Source organism: Pocillopora damicornis, chromosome 9, assembly GCF_964200805.1.
Source record: "Pocillopora damicornis chromosome 9, jaPocDami1.2, whole genome shotgun sequence".
Classification (NCBI taxonomy): Eukaryota; Metazoa; Cnidaria; class Anthozoa; order Scleractinia; family Pocilloporidae; genus Pocillopora; species Pocillopora damicornis.
This window is the reverse complement of record NC_142678.1, coordinates 17579186-17606530: the sequence shown is the minus strand read 5'-3', so window position 1 is coordinate 17606530 and position 27345 is coordinate 17579186. Positions and strand designations below refer to the sequence as shown.

General features: G+C 36.1%; 2 protein-coding genes, 2 long non-coding RNA genes and 1 pseudogene across 6 annotated transcripts; 4 read left to right on the top strand and 1 right to left on the bottom strand.

Annotated features, from left to right (window-relative positions):
- The first annotated feature begins 3607 nt into the window (after nucleotides 1–3607).
- On the top strand, nucleotides 3608–6758 carry LOC149040451 (uncharacterized). The gene is made up of 4 exons (XR_016179507.1): nucleotides 3608–3852; nucleotides 5637–5756; nucleotides 6144–6287; nucleotides 6618–6758. It is a non-coding gene; the product is annotated as an uncharacterized LOC149040451 (long non-coding RNA).
- A 17-nt stretch (nucleotides 6759–6775) lies between these two features.
- On the top strand, nucleotides 6776–9010 carry LOC149040450 (uncharacterized). The gene is made up of 4 exons (XM_089181567.1): nucleotides 6776–6993; nucleotides 7128–7390; nucleotides 8410–8527; nucleotides 8691–9010. The coding sequence occupies exons 1-4, from the start codon at nucleotides 6816–6818 to the stop codon at nucleotides 9008–9010; spliced, it is 879 nt and encodes a 292-aa protein (XP_089037693.1). The 5' UTR covers nucleotides 6776–6815.
- LOC149040449 (uncharacterized) lies at nucleotides 8992–10026 on the top strand (annotated as a pseudogene).
- Nucleotides 10027–10428: 402 nt separating this feature from the next.
- Nucleotides 10429–27256, top strand: LOC149040447 (UBX domain-containing protein 4-like). Of its 2 annotated transcripts, none has more exons than XM_089181371.1 (14): nucleotides 10429–13045; nucleotides 13290–13464; nucleotides 14328–14377; nucleotides 14695–14750; nucleotides 15440–15468; nucleotides 15949–16067; nucleotides 16307–16483; nucleotides 17200–17252; nucleotides 18353–18408; nucleotides 24291–24579; nucleotides 24779–24881; nucleotides 25294–25425; nucleotides 25836–26026; nucleotides 26608–27256. In XM_089181371.1, exons 3-14 carry the CDS (start codon nucleotides 14351–14353, stop codon nucleotides 26741–26743), a joined length of 1368 nt encoding a protein of 455 aa, XP_089037497.1. In that variant the 5' UTR covers nucleotides 10429–13045; nucleotides 13290–13464; nucleotides 14328–14350; the 3' UTR covers nucleotides 26744–27256. The 2 variants fall into 2 exon arrangements, with proteins under 2 accessions (XP_089037497.1, XP_089037498.1); XM_089181372.1 differs by having other exon boundaries at nucleotides 10429–13050; nucleotides 13156–13464.
- On the bottom strand, nucleotides 19227–22203 carry LOC149040448 (uncharacterized). 2 transcript variants are annotated; one of them, XR_016179510.1, is made up of 3 exons: nucleotides 22055–22203; nucleotides 20891–21016; nucleotides 19227–20687 (listed from the first exon to the last, which is right to left on the bottom strand). It is a non-coding gene; the product is annotated as an uncharacterized LOC149040448 (long non-coding RNA). The 2 variants fall into 2 exon arrangements; XR_016179511.1 differs by having other exon boundaries at nucleotides 19227–20490.
- Nucleotides 27257–27345: the final 89 nt, after the last annotated feature.

The window sequence follows — 27345 nt, the reverse complement described above, 5'->3', positions numbered from 1 at the left end:
CTACCAATCTTTTTCAAGACAAACTCGAAAAACGAACTTCATAAGACAGATTTCTGTTTTGATCATTTTCTTGTTTTTGTTTTGTTTTGCTTGATTGTTTTTTATTCAAAAGGGAGGTTTTTTGATAGTCTTGGCTTTGTGTAGTCGACCCAATTTTCTTGGCTCTTTTTCAAACACACGGAACGTGGGCTGTCAAAATATCAGTTAAGATAAATCGATAGTTTTCGCTATCTCCTCAACGGCGTCCGTAGATTCCTCAAAAATAATAAAAACCATCCATATTTCTCACAGCTTTCAAGAGTTAGTCTAAATTACATATACTCGTACTTTTTAAAAAACTAAATTAAGTCGCAACGATATTATTGATTAAGTTCTTACGCATATTACGAGACTCGACTTAATATTTCTTGGTTTTGAGTTAGTAAATTCCTTATCTTTTGTCACACAATTTATCTTAGACAGCTTTGCTTAAAAGAACGTCTAGAAGCCAACAGTAGTTCATCTTTTCAATGAACGAGTATGAAATACTCTTATCATGTTTGGAAACTGTTCCTTTGACGACGCTTTCGTAGCCTTAGTTCATTTAGTAGCCAAACATCCTACGTTTTCAATTTTATCGAGCCGTTTTTGCCGTTTACTCGGACATTATATTCTCGGAAATAGTAACAAGTTTATTACAAGATTTTATTTCTGTTTTTCTTGCTTTCTTTCCAGTTCATTTCTTATTTCAAGCTGTGAATTTTGTTATTGTGAATACTTTCAAACTTGCTCCTTCGTTCTTTTGACCTCAGCGCATTTCGCTCGGGTTCTGTGCTAAGAAATGCTGTGTTCAAATGATAAATGCTTCAGATGTAAAGGAACGCATACAAGCTAGTACATTGTGTAGCTTTTCTGATTATGATTACATCGATAATCATAAAAATTACAATTTCTTCGATTGTGATTGGTTTAAAAATCTCCTATTTTACACTAATTTACTTACCAAGTTGTTATCGGACAGTTCCATAAGCCAGTCACATTCAAAGTTGAAGTTTGAATCATGTTATAATTAACCTTTTCCCTCCCTAGATTTCATAGATTTCATTATTAGTAAGTTGTCTTGCTGTCTACCATACGATTCTTAAGATGCTAGTTTAGGGAATTTGGTATTGGATCAACTAATCATCCCCTAGTTGATATTTCCTTTATTCTCATCACTTGTCTGCTTGATATTGTATTGGTAGTGTAAGGAGAAATTCTGTCCTGGTCACCAAAGGGAGTTGAAGGGTTAATGAATAAAGTGTCTTCTTCCATGATACTACAAGCTCAGAATAGAACATGTCTAGATCGCAACACTCTCATAAGTTCACTACTGTTATCAGGATCACTTAAACAAAATTAACCGATCACACTATAGAAAATAAACAATGATTCCAACTCAGTTCAATTATAGGCAAAACAATCAAAATAGAACGAAAAGTTCAGGTGTTGTTCATCGTTGGTTGTGACATGTTGTGTGACATGTTATTTCGACTCTGATCCCCCGTATGTTAGGAAGCGTTTTTTCACCTTGAATCGCGTGCTTTGAATAGAAGAGATCGTTGCCTGAGTTTCTGTTATTTTTTTCTAGTTCTGTCTCAGCATCTTTTTCCACTAGTTTTGTGTAATTTAAATACTGATATTTTTTTTCGGTCAGTGGATCATTATAACAATGGTGGCACTGAAATATCATTACAAACATTATTTGCCATCAGTTACAGCTATTTCACGTTATGGGAGAGGAACTAAAATCTTTTTCCAAGCTCACCTTTTTGAATTAGGAACTTTGCAAAATACTGGCCTGACAGAACATCGGCCAGCGAGTCTTTAATGTCCAGATCTCTGCGCCATTCAAACTGGGATTTAGCCAGTGGCCTGTAAATAATGCAATTGGACTCTTGCCATCACTCCTGAGCAAGCTCTTTAAAAGGGAAGTCGACCTCTCTTTCGTGAAGATTTACCAAAAGGATATGATAAAGGAATTCTTCCTATTTATTTTTTCTATTTCCACAAAAACATCACAAGTAAGAAATTTACAACTGATAATTTCTTAGAAGAATTGTAACCAGAAAATAATCAACTAATGAAGCGAGAAAGCCAGACGAAGCTTATGATATTTGGGTTTGTTTTTTTAGGGTTCCTTATGCTTTTGGTTCTCACCTTCTATGGTTGAAATAAATTCAACCTCGCTGTGATCTTTACTGTTTGAAACGATTCTGAAAAAAGCATTTAGGCGTCTGTACTTGCCATAATTCTAGCGTAAAAGAATAGAGTAGTATGGGTCAATGTATAATCTGAAACAAGTGAGGGCGTAAAGACTTAATAACCCTTTACACCTTATCATTAGTATGCATATTCTCCTCACTGTTCTCTATACATTTCTTCAGGTGCTGTCAAGGAGAATTTGTTTTACAATCAACAGCTTCTTCAGTTGATGATCATTTCCTTTATTCTCGTGACCTTAATGTTTGATTCCGCGGTTGTACTGTAAGGACAAATCAGATGCCAGTCACTCCTCGGGGTTAAAGTGTTAAATCACAAAAGTGGGCTGAGGTTAACTCTCTCCCTGTTTTCTTTGTAATTTTACCCTCGATAACTCGACGTCGATTTTCAGTTTTGCGGACCAATGAGCCATAACATTTTGCGCCGGAAGATTAAATTAATATCAATTATATATTATGACAAATTGACCTTTACCGATATCACAACTTTTGTATGTCCGTAAACAAACAGTTTTGACAGTTCTTCCCGGCGAAGAGAAATAATGGCGCGTAATCTGGAATCAATCTGCTGTTTGTCATCACTTGTCAGTTTTGCCCAGTTCACCCTTGAGATCAATGACATGTTTCTTCTTCCCCTCAAAATTTAGTGTCACAATAATACGTGTATAAACATTGAACCTCTTAAATCAAGTGTTTCTGGTCTTTTGTTCAAAACCCTTATAACTCGAAAGCCCGATAACTCGAAGTAATTTCAATTTCCGTTGGCAATTCGAGTTACCAGGGTTCAACTGTAGAACGAAAACAACTTGTGCTTTATTTACAAACATGAATATTAACTCCGAACAACTCTCTCCTTTCTTAGTTGAAATTAGCTCAACTAGTCAGCTATTGTATCTGTTGCATTCCTTTTCCATACCTGCCGGGGACCAGACCGTCACTTGGCATCAAACCACGGGTGTTAAGTGACGGTGTGGTCCCCGGCGAGGCAAAGTTTGCAAAGGAGGCAGGGTTAACAAGCTGGTTTTCAACGGTCAGCATTAGATTCCATCCACCAAAACCACCTCGGTCGAGAGGGACTGAGATGGAATATTTAATAGCTTGCAAATCATAGCCGAAGATTCTCGGAAGTCCGCGAAGAGACTTAACCGAACACCCGAAGAACAAACAGAAGCAACATGGCGGGAATTTTAAAGCGCGAACCTTCGCCTGATGGTAGAGATGCGGATAATTTCGGATACGTAAATTCTGTTGATGAGGCGTATAAACTCATTGCGGAGTTCGAAAGAGGATCGACGACGAAGTTTTCTTGCTTTAAGGCTGACAAAGGTTTCGGAAACACTGGTATGCATATATATATTTGAAAGCGTTACGTCGCGCTAGCTTGTATCTCTCTCGTCCTTGCTCTACTGAGCCTATCTTCCATTACCATTGAACAACAGATCACTCGAACAGAAGTCACAAAATACTCTGGGAAGATCCACGAGACATAAAAGGAGCAAAAATTCGTTTTACTGGTGTGCCTTTCATAATTTTGGGAAGGAAAGTGTTCGATTGTCAGCACGGCAAAGATAGAAAAGCTGGAGAGAAAAGGAAACGACAAGATGCAGAAGAGGTAAATAAAATATTGTACTGTACATACATACTTTTTTTAATCCGCGACATTGGTGTTGCTACTGTCACCTTTGGCTTGCTAACCCGAAAGGTCAAATACACATATCGCTGGGTCAAATGACATTGATCTAAAAATACTTTTATGACAACCGCGATAACAGTTCAATCTCGGCTAAATTGAAGATGGTTTAGAACTTATCAGTTAAAAAAACCTCTAACTGATGTATGCTGCTGACAAAAGAGAAAATTAACGCAATTCTACGTTTTTTTCTTTCTATCAAGCTGGGCCCGGTTGTTCAAAACTGCGATTAGCGCTAATCCACGATTAAATAGGCTAATCGCCGATTAAATTTAAGTCGCCGATTAGTTTCTGTTGTTCAAAGCCCGATTATTCCTAACCTTCGATCAAACCAAGGGTTAAATCTAACCCTGCTCGCTAGGTGGATTAAATCCTTAATCGGCAGATTAAAAAATAAAAATCACAACATGGCTGACTTGTTGTATGGTTGTGTTGGTGTTGATGGGCGAAGAAAAAGGAAGCAAAGAGAAAAATAAGCAACTCTACTGTTAAAGAGAAAAGGAAAAACGACAACGACAATGAACAACTTTAAAGGTGAGCATCGATGTTATTTTCATCGTTTTACGAATGTTTGCTTTCAAAAACAACAATTTTGAGGCTAATATGAGGCGGAATTTAAGCTGTTTTGATTTATAGATTTCATAAAGCATAGTAATTTTTATTTGACTGTTACATATTTTAAATCAGCGCTCGATTAAGCGCAATTTTTAATTAAAAAACGGCGATTTTTTAAAGGTTTGAGTAAAAGTAAAAAAAAAATTCAACTTCTTGAAAACAAAGCGAATAGTCCCAAAGGTAATCTATTGTTTGCGCTATTGTTTTCTTCTAACAAAGGACTGTATGCATAATGAAGTATGGGGCTGTGCGGAAACTTTGCCGTGTTTGTTAGCGAAGTATGCATTTTATGCAAGGCATGGACATTGAGAGGTATTACAATAATGTTTCCATTTATAAACTTACCTGTTTCAAACCCCTGTAACCCAGTAAATGACGATGTGTCACTGAACATGTTTATTATTTTTAAACTGGCTTCTGATGGGTTCGGGGGAGCAGGGCCACCACCTGTCTTCTTCTGTTCACTTTTAAAGGAACTGAATTCTCTTTTTGCGTGACTCTGGAGGTTTTTCCACTTGTCTCGTACTTCCTGCGTTGATCTTGCTGTCACACCGACGGCGTTTACCGCCTCCGAGATTTCTTCCCAAATCTTGTTTTTTTTTTGCATTTGTTATACTGTTGGTAAATTTACTTTGAAGAATGTCCATATTTTCTTCAAATTTTTCCGTTAAAACGGAAATTTCAGCGGGTGAAAAGTTTGCTTTCCGCACTTTCTTCGCTGGAGAAGCCATATTGACAAAAATAAATTTCCGGCAATTTTATGACGTAAACTGGCACAAAATAAATTATAATTAATTAATATAATTCATTTTATGCTTAATCGCGGATTAGTAAATCGACCGAGTAATCTCCCTTTGAACAACCGTTTTTTAACCAACGATTAACTAACCCACGATTAAGAAATTTAATTGCCGATTAGGCCTAATCGGTGATTAGTTTAATCGCGGTTTTGAACAACCGGGCCCTGTCGTATGTCGGCTCCTTATCTTTCAAGGCATCACGCAATGACACTTCTGTTTCTTCACATTCCAGAAAATAACTTGAGAAATACACTGTCACTCATCTCACGCTGATATATTTATCTTTCACAGAGGGCTGGTCACAAAGATTTCGTATTCAAGAAAAGAAGATTTCTCGTTCAAGACACACGGAAGTTTGACTGCAAAGCACAGATAAAAATGCGTGAAATTTTATTTTTTGCAGAGCACAAGGTAGTTCCACTCGTGTATTAACAGAACGAATCCGGTTTACTGAATAAATCAGATATGCAGTACTGTCCAAAACTCCTGCTACATAATCACCTTTTTGACTGGAATGACGATTCACGAAAGGTGGTCCCGTTTCTTAGTTATTCAAGAAAATTCGAACTTTCTGATGTTTTTTACCTCTGTCTGGGACGTGAGTGTGGTCAAACAAAGCTAACACGCTGCCAGCACCAAGTTTTCTTTTCATCCACATAACGTGAATCAATTTTAAAACAGAAAAATCGAGTTCAAGCAGCGGGAAAAACTTATTTGTGCACTGCATCAGTCACATTCAGTTTACCGTTACAAGGCATCCATTTTTTTCCTTCAAGTGTATCATTTTTCGTCTTTCAGATTCAAGAAGACAGCAAAAAGAGACGGGAAACTGCGTCTAGAAATTTGCGAAAAGCTTTGGAAGAAGGAGTCGCCAAGTACGAAAGAAGGATTTACATTGATCTACCTCTCATTACAGACCATCAGAATCACTTCGTTGGCGAGGTAACTTAGTGTTCAACACGAACTAATGCAACCATCATTGAAAAAAATTACACCTTGTGTTGACCTTGCGTTAAAATACATGATAATAATTCAATCCCAGGGACTTGTTACAGAGTTGGCGGGCAAGCCGGTCAAAATGGGACATAAAAGTGCCTGTATATTTTTCGCCACGATTTCGTTTTCCTTGTTGTTGTTAAAGTACAATTTCAAACATTCACACAATATAAAAAAAAATTGGAAAGGAGTAAATAACGTATAGGTGTGCATTACTAGGGCGTTCCCACTTGAAATAGCGAGCATTTTCACAATTCGAGTTTTTTATTTCTATAGGTCGCTGGAATCTCTCAACCTCTTGATGAGAAGATCATCAGGAAGATCCACGAGCTCGTAGCGGAGGGAGTTTAAGAAATATATGAAATGAGACGGCATTTGAAAATCTTCGTGAAAGAGGTCTTGTTTCGAGATGATCAGCCACCACAAGACACAAACCGAAGATACTTCCCTAGGACATCTGACCTGCGCACGCACATGTATCGAGCTACGGTTAAAAACCGCATGTCAAGAATTGACCAGGCAAATGTCCACATGAAGACAGATGAGTGGAGAAAAGTTTACAACGCTGATTCCTTTTTCTTTCGTCCCTACTCAGAACAAGTAAACACGCCTATGGAGGTTCCAGTCTGGTCTGAAAATGAAAAAGAAGAAGGTTATCACTGCAAAATTAAGCATTAGGGTTCTTACTTACGTATTGATTATCGTATATCTGTGATCTTTGCCCCGCCTTGACGAGACATCCCTTGATTTTAACATAACGCTTTTTTTATGTTGTTGTTGTTATAGATGAGTTGGATGAGGAAATACGTCTCACTCAAGAGGGGGGAGAACAAAGCAGGAAATTGTTATTTGTGCATCAAACAGCATGGCAGAAGCGACTGCTTCGTCTGTATGGCAACGACATCTGCCTTCTTGACGCTACGTACAAGACAACGCGATACGCACTACCTCTGTTTTTTCTAGCAGTAAAAACTAATGTTGATTACCAGGTGGTAGGGTCCTTCGTGACTGAAGATGAAACTGTGTGTTCAATAAAGGAAGCCCTTAAAGTGGTAATTGTGAAGAAGAGCTCCCCAAAAAACCTGTCGGCCGTCTGTCGGCCGACTGTCGGCCGACAGTCGACCGACAATCGGCCGACAGTCTACCGACAGGTTAAGAAAAAAGAAAAAATTGTGTTAAAAACGAACAGTTAACGTGACATAACAATCCGTAATGGTGATGTATGACTCGACAGACTTCACCTACTTACCGATCGACGGCAAAGTTGGTAGTATGTAAAGAAACGTTTCTTCCAAAATGTTATCAGATGCGTATAGGATATATCACTTGCGTAATTTACAACACACCAGACAATCTAAGAATCGCATGGGAAGATAATTTAATCGAAAACTCGGCCAAAAACTCTGAAAACCATAAGCTACGTATCAATACAAACAATTTCGTTCAAATCGCCCAACAATGCAACGCGGCCTCTTATGGTATGTTAAGTATGTATGTATGTATGTATTTGTTGCTAGCATCGTAATCTATCTTGCAGGTTTGGGATGAATTGCTATTTCCAATTTCAAGTTTAATAAACGATACAACTGTGAATCTTTTTACTCGTTATGATAATTGATTTAGGCGCGCGCCGCTAAAATCACGATTCTACGAGTGAAGTATCTTGTATATTTCACCACTCACAAAACGGCTCCTTTAGGAGCCACCAAATTTTGAAAGTCAATTGTCAACATATTACACATGTTGGATGTTGTATCAAGCGAAAACCGAGAGAAAATATTAAGGTTTGTGTTAACGTTTCACGGACAAGCTACCGACAAGCTACCGACAGGTTACCGACACATTACCAACAGTCGGCCAACTGTCGGCCGACTGTCGGCCGACTGTCGGCCGACAGGTAGCCTATATTTCAGGCAAAACCTGTCGGCCGTCTGTCGGCCGACAGTCGGCCGACTGTCGGCCGACAGACGGCCAACTGTCGGCCGACTGTCGGCCGTCTGTCGGCCGACTGTCGGCCGTCTGTCGGCCGACAGTCGGTCGACTGTCGGCCGACAGGTTTTTTGGGGAGCTCTTCTTCACAATTACCCTTAAAGTAGTAAAAGAGTGGAATCCAGACTGGTCACCACATCTATTCATGACAGATAACTGCTCACAGGAGATACAAGCCATCGAAAATTTGTTCCCAGGTAAGTCTGAGTTAATGGCACCTCAGCCCGCATTTAAATTTCAAGATGCAACGGTACGTCTCTGAAAATAACACCCCAAGATTTCCAAAAACAAGTCGTTCCTTCTTTTTGGCCGTAGACTGGAAAGGTTAGCTATTGAACACACTTTTTCAATATATTTTAGAATGCAAAGTACTACTTTGCGACTTCCATCGGGAACAAGCCTGGGAACGATGGGTGTCCAAAACGGCTAATGGTGTTGTGGCACATAAAGAGGAACTGCTCGCCTTGCTGCGAAGAACAGCACATGCTTCCACGAGGGAGGAATTCGAGTCCGCTGTCACAGTGCTGGAAAATTTCCACGTTTGGAAAAGCAACAAAGCCTTACGTCACTGGTTCCAAGACACGTGGCTGGCAGAGCGAGAGGTTAGTTTCTACAGCAATCATTCGTCGATAAAAACCTTAACACTAACGTCCAGTCAATGCTGGCCAAATCCTTCTTAAGAAACACTTTCCTCTGGTTGACGGCCTTTGTGATCCTGCCATAAGAGGTCATTTGGTCGATCCAGCAACATCTGAGTTTGTGCAAATCATGAATGTTGGAGGACACTGGCTATGTCTTTAAGCACAATTGGTGTGTCACATCCTGGCACTGTCAGAGTCTTTGACAGCCTGTTCATCAAGCCAAATGCCATTGCTGTTGAACATGCCTGTCGGATGTTGCTGCATGCTGGTGATACAGTCACCTTCATCAATGAGAAGGTACAAAAGCAGATAGGTTCTGCTGACTGTGGTCTTTTTGCCTTAGCATTTGCCACAGATTTATGCCAAGGTTTAGATCCAACGACTCAGCGTTACGATCAAGCACTGATGCGACAGCACTATGTCACATGTCTTGAAAGTGCCAAAGTTACTCCCTTTCCAAAGACTATAAGAAGGGTTCCTTGTCATGTCGTTGAAAACAAGACATTGGTACAAATTTTTTGCAAATGTCGACTGCCAAATGACAAGAAAGAATATGTTATGTGCTTTAGATGTTCCAGTTGGTATCACCCTGAATGTGTGCAAATACCAGAGTGGGCAATCAACTCAAAGAGGAAATGGCAATGCCAAAAATGTAAAGATCACAAAACATTAAGGCTACAAAACAGTTTGGTTTAAATATCAAGAAATTAATGTTGTGAGTAACAGCCAGTTATAGTTAGAGTTTTATCAAGTCCTTTACATTATTAAATTTAGAGTTATCTTGTTTTGAGAGAAGGAGATCGAGGAGCTGTAATATACTTATCAATATGGGACCACATAGAAAAATTTGTTTACAGAGACTTTTGGAGGAGAGAGGGGGAAAACTTGTGACAAGCTGGCTGACATATACATGAACTTTACTAAATGGGTTAAGTGCTCAGTATTTGGATCAGCTATGGCTCAAATTTTAACCTTGCTTTAGCTTCAAGTTTAATCTTTTGTGTTTTCCTTTCTCTGTGTTTATTTTTCAAGTTATGTTACACAAAGAACACAAAAATAATGGTGGATGTCGTTAGGGAACATCCACCAAAACTTTGACCAAAACCATCAACAATATATTTTTTAAATTTTATCTATAGCCATCGTTAGATGTTCAGGGAGACAAAAGATTTATACCACTAATTAGCAGTTAGTGCTCTGGCTAATTATTTTTTATGGTGCACAATTGCTGACCGACCAAACGTTCATAATGATTATCATAACTCTTAACACAGAATAAAGTGGTTTTGGTGGATGTTTCTCTCCATCCACCAAAACCACCACAGAAATTTCTGCTACTTCCTTACAGAAGACTGATGTGACCTGCTATTTGGAGTACATAACCACAATCTATTTCTTTGTATGTAGAGATATTTTGGAAAGTTCTTGAGTCAGCACCTTTTATTATTGAAACCATAATCATAACATAGTGCATAATATAGAATACAAAAGGTTCTGGTGTGGTAATCATGTAATCTTGAAACAGGAGAGTTTTTAACTGACTTAAACTGATTTAAACAAACATTTGCAACAAAATTCCAGGTCCAGAAATTTCTTCCACTATTTCCGCCAAAATCATAACCTTTAAGTACAACAAATCAGCACATTAGTAATTGTTATCAGGGGTCTGAAAATCCTATAAATCTTTCACATTTATTTCAAGTAACCTTTAATTTCACATGGATGAATAAGTATACACTCAACATGCAGAATGTCTTACAGTTTACAAACTATTTCCCTTTTTATGGATAGACAGTGAAAGGCCTTTGCCACATTGGTGAATCAAACCATTGTATACCATGCATTTTGTGATAATTGTTTGTTTTTGCTCACAATACCCAGAAAAATGGAGGGGATAAATTTAAATAGCAAATTCTATGGTTAAAATTAAATAACATTGGAAGATCAAATTAACTTTGTACTGTTTAAAATTCAGTTTTGGTTTCTTGCTTATTCCAGCCTCTTGATATTCAAAAGCATTCCTTGTCATTTTTGTGTTCTTCTGTGTACATAACTTGAAAAATAAACACAGAGAAAGGAAACCACAAAGGATTAAACTTGAAGCTAGAGCAAAGTTTAAGTTGAGCCATAGCTGATCCAAATACTGAGCACTTTGTATTGTAACCCATTTAGCAGTAAAGTTTATCTATATGTCTGCCAGCTTGTCACAAGTCTTACCCCTCTCCTTCAAAAGTCTCTATAAATAAATTTTTCTTTGTGGTCCCTAATTGATGATTAGTATATTACAGCTCCTCAATTTTCCTCTCTCAAGTCAAGGTTACTCTAAATTTAACAAAGTAATGGACTTGATAAAACTCAAACTATAACTCAGCTGGCTGCTACTTGCAACCTTAATTTCTAGATATCAGTATACAATAATCAATATGTTATAAATAAGAACCCTAATGCTTAATTTTGCAGTGATCACCTTCCTCCTTTTGATTTGCAGACCAGACTGGAACCTCTATAGGTGTGTTTGCTTGTTTTGAGTGGGGATGGAAGAAAAGGAGTCATGCCGCATATCTGATTTATTAAATCGCATTTGTTCTGTTTATACATGAGTAGAACTACCTTGTTCTCTGAAAAAAATAAAATTTCTCACATTTTTATCTGTGCTTTGCAGTCAAACTTCCTTGTGTCTTGGACAAGAAATCTTATTTTCTTGAAAACAAAATCTTTGTTTCCAGCCTTCTGTAATAGGTAAATATAACAGTGTAAGATGAGTGACAGTGTATTTCTCAAGTTATTTTTTGGAATGTGACAAAACGGAAGTGTCGTAGCGTGATAAGGAGCAAACATATGATTGCTTGATAGAATGCAAAAAATGCAGAATTGCATATATTTTCTCCTTTGTCAGCAGCATATGTTAGTGAAAAGTTCTTACAATTGTTAACTTCTAAACCATCTTCAATTTAGCCAAGATTGAACTGTTATCACGTTTGTCATAAAAGTATTCTGAGATCAATGTCATATGACCCATTCATGTATTTGACCTTTCAAATTAGCAAGCCATAGTTGACAGAAACACAAAGGTTGAGGATAAAAAGAAATTATTATATACAGTACTTCTTCTGTATCTTTTCGTTTCCTTTTCTCTCCAGCTGTTCAATCTATGCCGTGCTGGCAATTGAACACTTTCCTTCCCAAAATTAGGAAAGGCACACCAGTAAAAAACGAATTTTTGCTCCTTAAATATCTCATGCATCTTCCCCCAGTATTTTGTGACTTCTGTCCGAGGAAGGAGGTGTAAGCATTAAATTAACCCGAATGATTCCACGATTGTGGTATCATCCAAGCCATGCCAGAGGACTTGAACTAGACAAACTAGTGAGAATGCACAATAGCGATAGCAAAGCTTTGTAATGCTAAAGAGCTATATCAAATATATATAAATATATGTTCCCGAAACCTTTGACAGCTTTAAAGAAAGAAAACTTCGTCGTCAATCCTGTTTCAAATTCCGCAATAAGTTTAAGCGCCTCATCAACAGAATTTACGTATCCTAAATTATCTGCATGTCTACCATCAATGGTTCGCGACTTAAAATTCTCGCTATGCTGTTTCTGTTTGTTCCTCAAGAATCATGGGATTTACAGCTTCGGATGTTCGGCTACATCACTTGCGGATTTCCGAGAATCTTCGGTTATGTTTTGCAAGTCATTAAATATTCCATCTCAGTCCCTCTCGACCGAGGTGGTTTTGGTGGATGGAATCTAATGCTGACCGTTTTCAACGGTTGTGTGTCGTGCTGCTATCTGAAACATCTAAACTGGAAATTTTTGAAGGAAGGTGCGGCTTAGCGTCGGTTTCACTTGGAAGATTGAAGTTCTAGTGAATTGAAATGAAACTAAAACATATGTCTTGGATTCTGCGTTGGATTTTTTGCTTTTATATATAGGATCGGACGTTCGAGAATGGAGTGAGCAGCCTTGAGCTTCTCTTATGTAGTAAACCTAGAAATGGATAACTCGCAAAAATGGCTTCTTTTCAAAATAGTAAGCTGTCAGATAACAAGCGATACACTGTGGAAGTAAGGTGAGGTATTTTTATTGAGTATTTGATTGTATTTTTATATTCCTAAGAGAGGTCGTAAATATTCCCATACAAATTATAATTTTACCGTAACTCTTATTTCGCAAGGTGAGCATCTCACAGCTGATGTTTGGGCCGCCTGTGACTGAAGTCGTCTGGTAGCTCATGTGTTTGGGGAACGATTTTCTCAATTGATGGCATAGTTACTTTCACTGACGATTGATCCTCACGATTTGCTTCATGACAGGGGTTCGTGATTCTAAGGCCACCAGAATATGTCGCCCACTTGAACTGCAGCTACGTTCCGCTATAGCTGGAATAAGGACATTTGATATTGCATTATCCAGAGGTTCCTCCGTATAAGATCCTGAATATCAGGCAGTGTTGGAAGGAAATAGATCCAGCTGTGTTTCAGGCCAAAGGTGAAAGCAACATAGCATTCTTGAGGCTGTGACAGTGCAAACTCGGCTAGCTTGGCCATTTCTTCTGTCCAGCTCGTGACTTTGTTAATGATGTTTTATAAGAATAATAGTTGTTAATGATGTTTTATAAGAATAATAGTTGTTAATGATGTATTATAAAAATAATAATTGTATTAACCCTTTAACTCCCATGAGTGACCAAGACAGAATTTCTCCTTACGATATCAATACAATATCAAGCAGGATGGTGATGAGATTAGAGAAAAATATAAATAATGAGATTATTAGTTGATTGAATACCAAATTCTCCGAATGAAATCTAAAGAATTGTATGAAATACAGTAAGAAGAATTACTGATGAAATCTTGGCAGTGAAAGGGTTAATTTAGTACTGAGAGACTTCACTCTAAGATGATTAGGGGTACATTCCAGTAAACAAAAATCATAGGTTGCTATTCTTGGTCATTCAAGGACACAATTTAGTTCTTTATTTGTGTTTTCGCGAAGTGGCATTTTTTTTCATTCCATCCAGCTAGGTGATGATAAATGGCTGCATTTTGCTGACATGTCTTTAAGGCTTTTTCCTTCCAAAAACTATTGCTTGATAAATATGATAAAATAACTAATCGCTCTCACTTAGTGAGATTAGGGTAGCAAAACTGGTCTATAAGTGGTATGCTTCTGCACGAAATAAGTTATTGAAAGCAATTGTGGAGGTCAGTTGAACAAAGGGGTAAGTTTCTGAAGAAACTGTGGTGTTGGGTTGGTGGGAGAGTATAGCAGGGTAATTTAGTATTATCATTTGAGTTGATAACGTAAATTGGCCACTGTAAAGAGTTAAAAAGCTTTTGAATCTTCCACAGGAGACAATGGAGAAACAATCAGAATGAATGCAACATGGGAAGATCCTAAGGTACATGTAACTGTTCATGTAATTTCAATCCTGTCAGATCCTCCCTAAGATTGGTAGAACTGAGATGCACTTGCTTGTTTGTTTTGTTGTTTGTTTTATTTGCTTTTTTCAAACTTCAGCTCCAAGAATTATGGTTGCAGAAAAGAACCTCACTTTTGCATTTGTTACGAAAAGAGGGAGTTGGATTTTGGATAAGAATTCCCTCTGCTCCATAATTCCCATAATAGTAAAAATAAAAATTTCATACCCTACACTGAACTAAAATTTAAGAGCTTTACTAATAAGTGATAGGAAAAGCTAATGAATGTTAAATTCAGATTGCAGGGATATTTTCAAGAGAGAAATGCATGGCAATAAAATTGGATCACAAGAGGTAATTACTCAGTAGAAAATACAATTTTTCCTTTGGAATGCAAAATTTATTTATTTATAATGTAATATTTATCAGTAACCAATCGATAAACTTGTATACTACTAACAGACACCATATTAACCTTAAACAGGTACAGGAACACTTCAGTGTATCTTTTGTGAAACTTATTTTGATTAGCTGGTTATGGTTAAATGGTTAGCTGCAGTAGTCTTAAAATGCGATCTTTGTCCGCATCTAAAATATGTATTTTTGTACAGTCTGTAGATTACCACTTCCTGTCAGGTGTAAGTTTTTTTTTTTGGTTGAATAATAGAAGTTCTAGGAACCGATTCCCCAAGGACACTGAAAAGGAGTTATACTGAAACTATTTACATGTACAAGAATGGTGTCTGTAAGCAGCTGACAGAGCAGTTTAAGAAATTGTTATGTTTGCTCATGGCTGCTAAAGAATAAAGAAACAAATTTTAATCAATTAATCCTAACCCCTTAAAGTGAATGTGGCTTATTTGAATGTTTAAATATAGAGGTTATGTTTGAGTTGAGATCTCTGCATATGAGAAAGCATCCCCAATACTATGGTTGTGCATTTTTCAGTTTTTAGGGAAATGATTACACTTATTCTGTTTTGCTTAGCAACATAATTCAGTCAGAAAATTTCAGTCTTTTACTTTCTTCTTGATCTACTCTAGTGAGGACTACAAGCAGTTTTCTAAACTTTGTATCCTTTGAGAGCATGGAAGTCACATGTGATTGAAACTGTTGTAGATGCATCTAAAGAATTGTAGACTTTTTTTTAAAGATACACATGTATGGGAAACGCCATCGGATTATCATATTTTTTCAAGTGCCCCAAAATTGCTAATTGCTTGGAATGGTTAATGGTAAAAACTGCATTAAAATATGCTTTAATTTGCTACATTTATAACTCACTCCTAGTTATATAGTCAATAGATGTGTAACTCTCAGGTGATTGTAAGGCAACCAAATGAGCGCTCAATGACCAATCAACTCTTCCAAAAGGTAATTTAGTGATGCTATTATTATTATTATTATAATTATTATTATTATTATTATTATTATGTCAATTGTTGATATTCACATACAGATCCTAAGAAAATTTTAATCATATTGCTGCTTGCAAAAATTTTTTTTTGATGCAATATAAAAGAGGCCTTAACTTGCCATCTTAAATATGTAGACCCTCTAGTTTGCATTCCTGCCACATATTTTATTGGTGAAAGTGGTTTGCCTTTAGAGGTTGTTGGTGGAAGTCTTCCTGTGGACCAATTTGTTACAAAAGCAGAGAAAGTTTTTGAGGTACTGTAAATATTTTTATTCAGGATGTGGTATACTTTCTTACTCAAATTTGCACTATTTGATGGGTAACCATTATAAACTCTGTATCAATGGAAAGATTACAAAATGTGCCATCCACCAAAAGCAGGTTTCCTTCTAGCTTTATATAATTGTAAATTGTCTTGAGGTATTCAATTTTTTGTACCCATCTAGTTGTGCAATGTTTACCTTTTTGAATTTTGGGCTTTATTACATTTTAGACTCACTTGAGGTCAACTTCAATCAAACCTGTATCAAGCACTGTGTCTCAAAACAGTGAAGCTTCTATTTCAAGTGAGCAATCTTCAGTGAGTAGCTCTCCTGCAGCAGAGCCTGCATCACAAGAGAACCAAGAGGTTTCTAACAGAGAGACTGAACCTAGACCAGGACCATCAGAGGTGGGAAAAAATACATGAGATAGTTCATGTTATAGTGTAGTTTGGTTATTCAGGTGAGTGTAGTCCTGAGAAGGACTGTTGTGTAACTTGCTCAGTTCCATGTTAAAACTGATAACCTTTATTTATTAGGAAATCATTATAGTTTATACAAAGTGCAGTGCTTGTGCTTTTGCTAATTGCATAGTTGTGCATGCTGTGCAAGTGCAAAAGGTGACAGTTATATAGTGCAACAGTTGTTGGTAGTGGTAACAGAAGTTTCAACATCATCATCATCATTAGAGTTAATTCCTTGTCTCTAACAACAGTATTACATGTTACCCCTAGGTTCAAACCATTTACTGTAGAGATAGTTAACATATGAAGTTGTCATTCAGTAGCATGTTGCTTAAATGGATAATTCAGTTAAGAAGGCCATGAGCTACAGCTGTACTTCTTTTTAATTCCAAGGTTTGCAGATCTATGGCATTGTCAAGGAATATGACAATTTCCTTGAACAGGAAAAGTGTGGATTTGATTTCTACCACAGTGTCCACTGTTTTTAAAATGATATTGTCTAAATTGGAAATTTTTCAAGTGAAGATGGTTAGTTTTGGCCCAGGCTATGATTGTACATGTAGTTTTTAGACAAAAAAATCATAAGTGAATGGATTTGAGGATTGTAAACTTAGGAAAAGTGTGAACTACAGTTGGTAATTTATTTATTGTTTGATTCTTAGGAGCCTTATGGCAGAGACCAACAGGGGGAATTATTAGAAGACAAAGTGGAAAGGTTAGTCATATTTCTGTTGAAAAGTTTTGTACAGGTCACCAATCTACACAATGTACATAAGCTTGAGAAAGTAGCCTGTGGTGCTAGGCTTGATACAAGGAATGGTTGTGCCAGACCCTTAATAAACATCAGGTTCAAACTGTCAATTTCTTAAATAAATGCCAGATGCATTTAATGGGGGCCCTGGCATTTGATCAATGTCCCGGTGTTTATTTGCAGTTGAGGTCACATAGACCAGTCATAAGTAAGTAGTAATCTCTTGCCTATAAATAGATCAGAGGATGAGAAAATCCACTGTTTTAAGGCAGTAGGTCCACTAAGCAATGGAAAGCATGAGTTCACAGAAAGGGTGGCTGCATTTTTCAATGTGCTGGAATAAGCCACTCTTGTAGATGAAAATGAGACCTTTGTTAATTAAGAGCCAGACATTTACACACAAGAACTTAATGAATGAAGATTAGTATGTTATTAAAAACATAAATTATTTGTGTACCGTACATTGGCTGACACAAACAAGGAGGACGTTGGCAACATTGCTGTTTATAAAGTTAATTAAAATGAGGAGGACATTGGCAACATTGCTGTTTATAAAGTTAATTAAAACTTTGTACTCATATCATTTACTTGCTCCTACATCATTCACATTTTGTTTATGCTCAGTTTGTTAGGGACACAAATCTTGATTGCAACATGGTACACATGCCATATGTTCAGTACCATAATACTGTAACTTTGGGTAATCCAGGTGCATGTCAAAGGGAGAAATTGTCCTGCACCAAGAAACTGCCCCTAGGTCTCTGCGAATCAGTAATAATAAATCACCTTGCTAAAATGGCTTAAAATTTCATTTCATTAATAAACCACAGACCCCAATTACAGCCTCACAAAGAAGCGGGTCACACCTGCCCATTTTTAAACATAAGCCTGCTGCATTTTATCAAGAAAATATGGTATTTATGTTTTAGTCTCGAAAGTAAGAGCAGTAGGCAGTTTGAAACTCTTCTCCATCTTATGGTTGATCGTGTCAGATTCTTGAGTAAGTTAAGTTAATAAGTTACTGCTACTATTAATTTTAACTCTTTCTTCCTGTTGTTGAGCAGAGTAAAGCAACTTATTGAACAGAGGAGACTTGAGAAAGAGGAATCAGAAAATCAGGTGAGTCCAATTTTCTAATCTAAATAAATATTATAGTTGTAGTATTCTTTTTGTGGTTGTTAAAACTCATGGTGTAGCTCTGCACTTTGTAAATTATGGATGAATTATCTACTTGTAAATTAATCTTTTTAGTAGATATTTCTGTGAAATACACAATATAGTCACTAACATGTACTTGTTTGAACACCTTCTAAAAATGAACAATGTCATCAATCAATCTCCAAATATTTTTCTCTCTAAGGCACAAACTCATCATTATTACTATTATTATATGAAGTATAATTGTTCATATTAAAATAATTATTAGTATTATTGTTTTTGTAAGTTTTATTGTTCTTATCATTATCAATCCTATTCAAGTTCTCGGTTATGTTTTTATTTTGTCCAGAACTTCATGACTTTTCTAAGCAGTTTTTTCCCTTGAAACAAAGCTTTTTTGTTAATAAGCCAACATCAAGCTTATCTCATTTTCTGGAGCATGACATCACTAAGAGTTACGAAATTCCCTTAAAAGCAAGGTAGTCCATTCCAAGATATCCTTTTGCACTCTTTCATGTTTCCCAGACAGTACCCCATTTAAATGTTTATAAACCTTGGTGGAGAGAGATACTGTGAGAATGTATTGTCTTGTTCTTAAGAACACCACAAAATGACCTTCTGATCCTTTTAATCTGAAGTCCAGTGTCTTACTTCTAGCCAATAGGCAATTATGTTTCAGTTTTTATTGAGTTTATAATAGTGAAATAAATGTTATAAACCACTCACTGCTTTAGCACTATGATTTGGCAAAATACAAATTTGTTATCTTCACTACCCAGGTGGAAATCTTATTAAGATCTTACTAAGATTCTTGTAAGTTTCTTACTAAGATTCTTATTAAGATTCTTAATTAAGAATCTTGTAAGATCTTACAAGATCTTGTAAGAATCTTGTGACAAGATCTTACCTGGTCTTGTAAGATCTTACAAGATTCTTGTAAGAATCTTGTGACAAGATCTTACCTGATCTTGTAAGATCTTACAAGATTCTTGTAAGAATCTTGTGACAAGATCTTACCAGATCTTGTAAGATCTTACAAGATTCTTGCAAGAATCTTGTGACAAGATCTTACCAGATTCTTTAAGATTCTTAACTAAGAATCTTGATAAGTATCTTAGTAAGAAACTTACAAGAATCTTACAAGATCTGGTAGGATTCCTGTGACAAGAATCTTAATTAGGTACCTTCACAAGTTTTCAAAAGAACTTGTTAAGATTCTCAACAATGTCTTAACGATCTCTAAAAGAACTTACAAGAACTTGTGAGATTTTCAAACAACTTACAAGAATTTTTGCAGAATCTGTAAAAATTCTTAAGTATCATATTTTTTTCAGACCATAGTAGGTAACTGATGGTTTATGCAATATGCAGTAACTGGATGATTGAGGAATGGAGATCACCACTAAGAAAGAATTTCTTCATCCAACATCAAGCAAAATTTATTGCAAATTCTCAACACTGTGAAATTAATTACTAAAAAAGATCTTGATAAGAAGCGTTAACTGGTAAACATGCACGATTTAAATGACAACTGTACAAGAAGAGTTCTTGTTCTTCCCTTTGGTGTGTTTTAAAAATTTAAAAAAACAATTGTTTTAATTGTTGGAGTCATTTGACAGTTTGATTTGAACTACCATAGTTATCCTTGCACAAAAAAGCCATAATAACTTAAGGCATGTCCCAGTTTTAAATTGTTCTTCGTTTGATTCAAACTGCAATGGTTTTTCTTCTTTTAGAATAATTTAAGCATGAAAACAAAAAAAACAACAAAATTTTGTATTGCAGCAAACGTGTTCAAAGAATTAAAGCTCACTATCACTCATCTCAGTTGGCATTTTGGTCAATTTGACAGCTATTTGACAAGCAAATTTGCAAATATTTCAATTTTGTACAAATATCAACCAAGCCTTAGTTCATTCAACATTGCCCTCTACATTGTGAACTTTTCTCTTGGAATCCAAGCAATTTTTTTTATTCAAGTAAAGCCTTATTTGAGACCACCTCTTATTCATTTGGGCATCACCAAATTTCTGTTTTATGGCTCCTGTGGGAAGAAAAAAAGAAAAAAAGAAAATAGTAATTTGTATACAGGTACAAAATATACTAAAACCTTGAGAGCGTATTTTTTAAAATCCCTGCCAGAGAGGAGTAATAGGAGCTTGGTTTCATTGTGAGGAGTACTTAGTAAAATAGAGGGGAGGAGCTTCTCAATGGTTCTCCTTGATCACCATCATGCCTCATCTGTACGCAAAGAAAAGGAGGTAGTGACTATCTTTAACAAGAATTTATCATCTTGAAGAGCGAAATTTTTATGCACAGGTTCCCAGTTATGAATCTTGGCAATTTGCACTGCCCAACTCCAATCCAACAAACTTTGTTTACACTTTGCACTGCTGAAACAGCTATTCCAAATTCCCACAAAAAGTTGATAAATGAAAAATTACCTTTTTACAATCAGGAGTTGCCACCCTTCTATCCCATTCTGTGTTTGTAGCATCAATATGGGACTCAAAGTCTACTTTATTCAGGATAAAATCATTTTTACAGGTGATCCTATCTCTCCAGTTCTCCTGTGAATATGAATTGAAAAAATGTTCACATTTGTTGAGCAATCCCTCCACTGAATTAAGTTTCATTAACCTTTAGAACAAAGAAAATTGTGAGAAAGGGAAGCAAGGAATCATAACTCAGCATTAAATGAAAACCAGAAAAAAATACACACACATTCACAAAACAAAACAAATAAAAACTAAACAGAACCAAACAAAATACAAAAAATGTTGCATGGAATTAATACAGGTATAGAATGTGTTAGAGTAAAAATTAACAGGATAACAGTGCCAAAATTCTGCCTTAAGCCATTTAAGTCAATGAAGTCTTGAAGGAGGGAGGGAAATAAACTATCATGCACCAACATTGAATATTTAGAGTTCTTACATCATCAGAAGAACTTCCCATTTTTTGGTAATTTTTGTTTGCTTTGGGAAGATTCCCATCACTGTGGACATGGTCGTGATAATCAAACCCAGTTTGGCTTTCATCATCATCATCATCAGTGGAAACTTTTAAGTAGAACGTGGAAATTTATAATTCATTATTTGGGAATAAAGTAATTCCATAATCGATTTCGCGTTGTTATTGCACCCTTCTAGTTTAACTTCTAGTGGTTATTAGTAAAGCCGAAGACAAATTAATTGTTTATTGTGAACCATTTCCATGCGAGACGACTGGAAGCTACGATGATTCTGCCTACAACACTTAAATCCGGAACAATCTCTCTTTTAAAACTGACTTGAGAGAATTGCTACAAGTGCAGTAAGGTTAGCAGCCGCCGTTACGGGGTTTTGATGATGATAGCGTTACATCTCGTGTCAGTTTCCACTCAATTCTAAACAAAAACGCTTCCTGACGAAATCGAACCCTAACGAGATTTTATGATTTGCCTTATATAAAAATACCGTGGCCTTGCAATTACATAAACTTATCGTCACTTTTTTCGTCCATGCTAAAAGAATCTAAAAAGTGCGAGAAACAAGTCTATCGCATCACCTTCCAGATGTGTAATGTTGATAACGTGAACTTAATGAATAAAAGTCAGTTGCACTTACCTTCGGGATGATTTGCCTTCATTTGCTTCAGTTGCAGTCGTGCACTAGTTGCTCTTTTGGAAATCTTCTCAAGATACTTAAACTACCAAGACCAATGTGTTCCTTGAGTTATGAAGCGAGTGTCGTGCACAATCATACGTGTGCTTTCTATGTGCACCTGAGACCACTTCACGTGACAGAATAAAACAAGGATATCGCAACCTTGAATGTGTAATCGTAGTGTTCTTTCACAAGAAAAGCAAAACGCGATTTATCTTCTCTGGTGTGCTGTAAACTCATGTTACTTACCGACTGCGTCATTTTCTGTATTTTGAGCGACAGTAACATTAGTGATTTTGCAAAGAACTTGGCTTGTAAAATCCTAATTCTCGAGATCATTATTCTTCGCCAGGGCTTTAGACACAATTAAATTTCGCAACGAGGTAGATAACACTCAACCAAAGTAAAATTTCTGTAGAACTTTGCCGAAACGAAATGGCGCGTGAACGGTTGACAACAACGGTCGAGTGAACAATTTGTAATTTTGCGCCGGCCGTAGCGGGAGACTGGGGAGAGCCTTAGTGAAAGTACAAAATGTCACGCAACTCTCGCAAGTATTTTGTAAGTAACTACCTATAAACTTTTTAAAAATACTTTTAATTTCTGCTATCTGACCGGTCTGCAAATTTTCGACGTTTATTTGTTAGTTATTTTGTAAAGAATTTGGTCGGTAAAATCCTAATTCTCAAAATCATTCTTCTTCTTTAGGGCTGTAAGGCACAGTTAAATTTCGCAACCAAGCAGATATCACTCGACCAAAGTAGAATTTTTGTCGAACTTTGTCCGAAACGATATGGTGCAAAAACGGTTAACAACAACGATCAAGTGTACAATTTGCAATTCTGCGTATGCACTGTGGCGTGGAATGCCTTGGTGAAAGTTCAAATTTCGTGCAACTTTCTTGAAAAATATTTTTACAAGTAGCTAGCTATGAATTTTTTTTAAATACATCTTTTCATTCTGCCATCTGTCTGCATACTGCCATATTTTTTTTTCTGAACCATATCAGCGAAAGTCTCTTGCTTGTGGAATGTGGTGACATTATCTATGGGTGTCTTTATGTTCAAGGCAAAGATGGGAAGGTTTAATCCCTTTCTAGACACTCCCTATGAACATGATTAGAGATTATTTAAACTAGCTGTTCAGTATATTTCATAATCAATCATCAAATGTAATCTGAAAAGTCTGTCCAAATTTAATCGGTTGATACCATAATTCCAGAGGAACAATTACCTCGTTAGAAAGCAGCTGCATGTGTATTATGTTCTCGGGTCTGAAATTTGCACACCATACCATAGAAGCTTACTTGACGTTATTTGATCCCCTTTTGGACATGGGATTTTTCACATCATGTGTGAGAGGTTTCAAGCCTTATACATCCCCATGCTCTCTTATGAACAGAACAGGATAAGCATTTCAAGTTATTCAAGAATGTACTGGAATGAACTTGATAAAATCTTGTCAAGAACATTTAAATTCCTATTGATCTTAAAATTTTGATTCTTACAAAACTCTTAGATGAACTTTAGATGAAATCCTGTCTAGAATCTTTATGATGTTACATTTACAAATCTTACTTAATTATTAAGATTCTTGACAAACTTACCAAGATCTTGTCAAGAAGCTTGTAAGATCTTCCTTTTCTTAAAGATTAGGATTCTTACAACTGAGATTCTTAAGTGAACTTTATATGATGTTGTTAAGAACTTTCAAGATCTTAATGCCCACGTGTTGTAAAATTTTTTTTTAGGATTCTTAAAAGATTCTTAAATAAACTTAATAAGATCTTGTTGAGAACCTTTCAAGATCTTAACCCCCATTTCTTGTAAAATTTTGTGAGGATTCTTACAAGATTCTTAAATAAACTTAATAAGATCTTGTTAAGAACCTTCCAAGATCTTAATTCCCATGTGTTGTAAAATTTTGTCAAGATTCTTACAAGATTCTTGTATAAACTTAATAAGATCTTTTAAGATCTTACAATGCTCAAACCTGGTTAAGATTTGTTCAAGAAATTTGGCAAGATCTTATTAAGATTATTAATTCTTAATAAGATCTTAGTAAGATCTTCATCTTAATTGCCATCTTATAAGATTCTTACAAGATCTTCCAAGATCTTACAAGATCTTCCAAGATCTTAATAAGATTTCCACCTGGGTAGTGAAGAGATGATAAAGAGAATTCTTTGCATTCTCAGAAACCAAGAAGAAAGAATTTGATAGACGTCATCAGGGACAAGAACTTGGTAAAGCAAAAAGGGACCGAGAAGAGAGACAGGCACAAAATATTGTGAATCAAATCAAAGAAGACAGAGCCAAAGAGCGGGCCCACAGGGAAGCTGTGCGGCAGCAGATTGCTAGAGATAAAGCAGAAAGGGAAGCTAGGCGGCAGAATGAGGTGCAGGAGAGACAGCGTGCTCAAGCTGCCTCACCCTCACCTTCAACTACCATGACTGGGGGCAGTGAAGCGTTGGGAAAGACTGAGTGGTAAGTAAAGTAGAAATACACTGAAACATATCATTTGTACAGGCTTAGAGTTCTTGAATATCCTTCACTTACATTGTAAAAGTAATTAAAGTACATGTGATTTATAACATCAGCCATGATTACTTTAGTTATACATTGTTGTATTGTATTGTTATTAACTGCTCTGTACATGCAACAGAGACTTTTTGTTTTTACTTAGCATTTCTGCCCGGCTCCAGTTTCATCTTCCAGATGGCAGTTTGTTAACAAACTCTTTCCCACCTGATACTCCTTTGGAGACCATCCAACAGTATATCATCACTGTGAGTAGTTGATTTTTACAAGAACACATGTGTGTATATAATTATAAAAATGAGCAAAATTTAAGGAGCTTTCAGAGAATTCTATCCAGATAAGTAGAGGAGAATTCAGTGTTAAATGTATTGGAACTATAATTGTTAGGTTCTTATTTTAGGGGCCAGAAATAGTTTTCTTAATCTTCCTCCTAAACAGACTAGATATCCCAATTCTTAGGTCTGCATTAGATTCTTAATATCTGCAACCTTGCCTGTGTGTGTCCAATCAAAGATTATCTTCAAGACCATTTGATTTTTGTCAATTGTCCTCACAGCCATCAACCCCTCCAAAACATAAGTGAGATCTTTTGACCAAATTGTAATAAATTTACTGAAAATAAGTTTTATTAATTATGTGAATCTTTTCAATTGTTCTCAGCAACTAGGACCCAGTTCCAGCTCAATAACAATGTTCACCACCTACCCTAGGCGGGAGCTGACTGAAGAAGACCTGTTAAAGAGTTTGGCTGAGTTAGGTCTGGCACCAAGTTCCACTTTAATTGTAGCTGTGGTAAGTTTAAGATCAATATTAGGTTGTTTTTAAAACATTCATCCATTGGAAAGAGTGAATATTTGTCTCATGTGAACCTGGCATATGGCCTGGCTTACCAATGAGTTTTGTTTAATTTGTGTAACTCAGAGTTAGGTAATGGAAGTTAAAACTTTAGGAAATCAAAGGAAGGTAGTGTTTTAGGAAAGCTTGGGTACCACATGCAACCAACTTTAGCTTTTTCTTCAATCCCAATAAATGTTTAATCTTTTGTTGTGTTTGTTTTTATTTTTCATTGGTTAATTATAATTGTATTTGTGAAAAATGTTTCCTTAAATTCTTTTTGAGTGAATTTCCACATTCTCCCATCATTCAGAAATTTCCCAAAACTTGAAAAGATAAATAATCAATACTAAACTTTCATTTTACAGAGAGGAAGTAATTCCCTCACTCCATCTGGGACTTCATCATTCCCCGAACTGTTGTTATGGATTCTTTCACCTCTGTTCACACTGATTAACTTCCTGAAAGCTTTCCTATTTGGTAGTCCTGATCAGTCTAGAGGGACACAGAATCCTCCTTCACAGAGAACAAACAGCAGCACACAGTCACAACCATCAAAGTGAGTCTTTTTTCGGTGGTTTGCCTTTTGTAAACAGCTGCATAGCTTATTGTTCAACTTTATCACACTAGTTTGGTTGTTTGCTTGTTGGTGTTAAGAATGAAATTCTTTTCTCAAGAGCCAAAAAAGAAAAAGCATAAAGAATTCCCAGATATTAAGTTTGAAGAATCTTATTTACAGTCAATTTTATTGTCTATTGTGTTTTTTGGCTTGTTGTTAGACAGATAAAAGTTTTGGAGAATTAATCAACTTGTGAATGCTTGAAAGTACACATATTTTTCCACTGGTGACTATACTAAATATTTAATTATCACAATTTGCAAATTTCACAAAAACAAAGATGGTCTCTTGTTTTAGATTGTCATTTCAGCAAGTAGAATATTGCTTTCTTGTGAATTTGGGCTCATAAGCTTTTCTATCTTATGAGAAAACACAGCAAAAACAAAATGTAATGAAAGAAATGCTCTTCTAGTCAAATTCAGAGTCATGAACAATATCTAAGCCCCTTCCTTCCTAAGGTTACATGCCAACCTTCTTGCTGTTTTTTTTTGTTTTTTTTTTGTTTTTTTTTCCCATGGCAGTTCTGGTGTACGTCATAGAGTCCCAGGTGGTGTTTCATCTGTAAAGAAAGAAGGCGGAATTCATCGGCTTCACAACAGAGATGATGAAGATGACGACAATAACACATGGAATGGAAACTCTACTCAACAGATGTAACTGAATGATCCAAGATTGTTTAAAATATATGGAGAGTTTAAAATTTTGTCTCTAATTTGGAATAATTCTTTTAAAATAGATTAGAGTGGAGATGAGCTTGGTTATTAGAGGGATGAGAGTCTGTGACAAATAGTTCATTGATACAGAAACAATGTTCCTTTAGAAAGGAATCAAACATTTGTGTGAGCTCATTTTTGTATACAGTTCTATGTTGTGACTAGCCTGTATTGTCCATTATTCACAGATTGTCAAAACAATTGAAAAAGAAAACAGTTTAAAAGTTTTCTTCAGTGTATTCGATGGTTAATGGCACAACAATTTTCAATGTCTTGCCCAAAGTTGTAACTAACTTTCAGTTGTCATGATAGTTACAGTTAAAATGTCAAAGGATACCACTCCCCAGCCCCTCAAGAATGCAGAGAGAAACATGGGACCAAGACTAAAATAAAACATATTATTTAAATGATATAGGAGGGAGTGGTATAGAATAAAAGAAAAGGATGTTTTAAATAATCTACGTAAATGATGTTCCTTTTTTTGAAAGCTTACATGTATCTGTCAGGGACCTCTGTTAGACCTGATGATGTTGTGGTTTTTTTGTT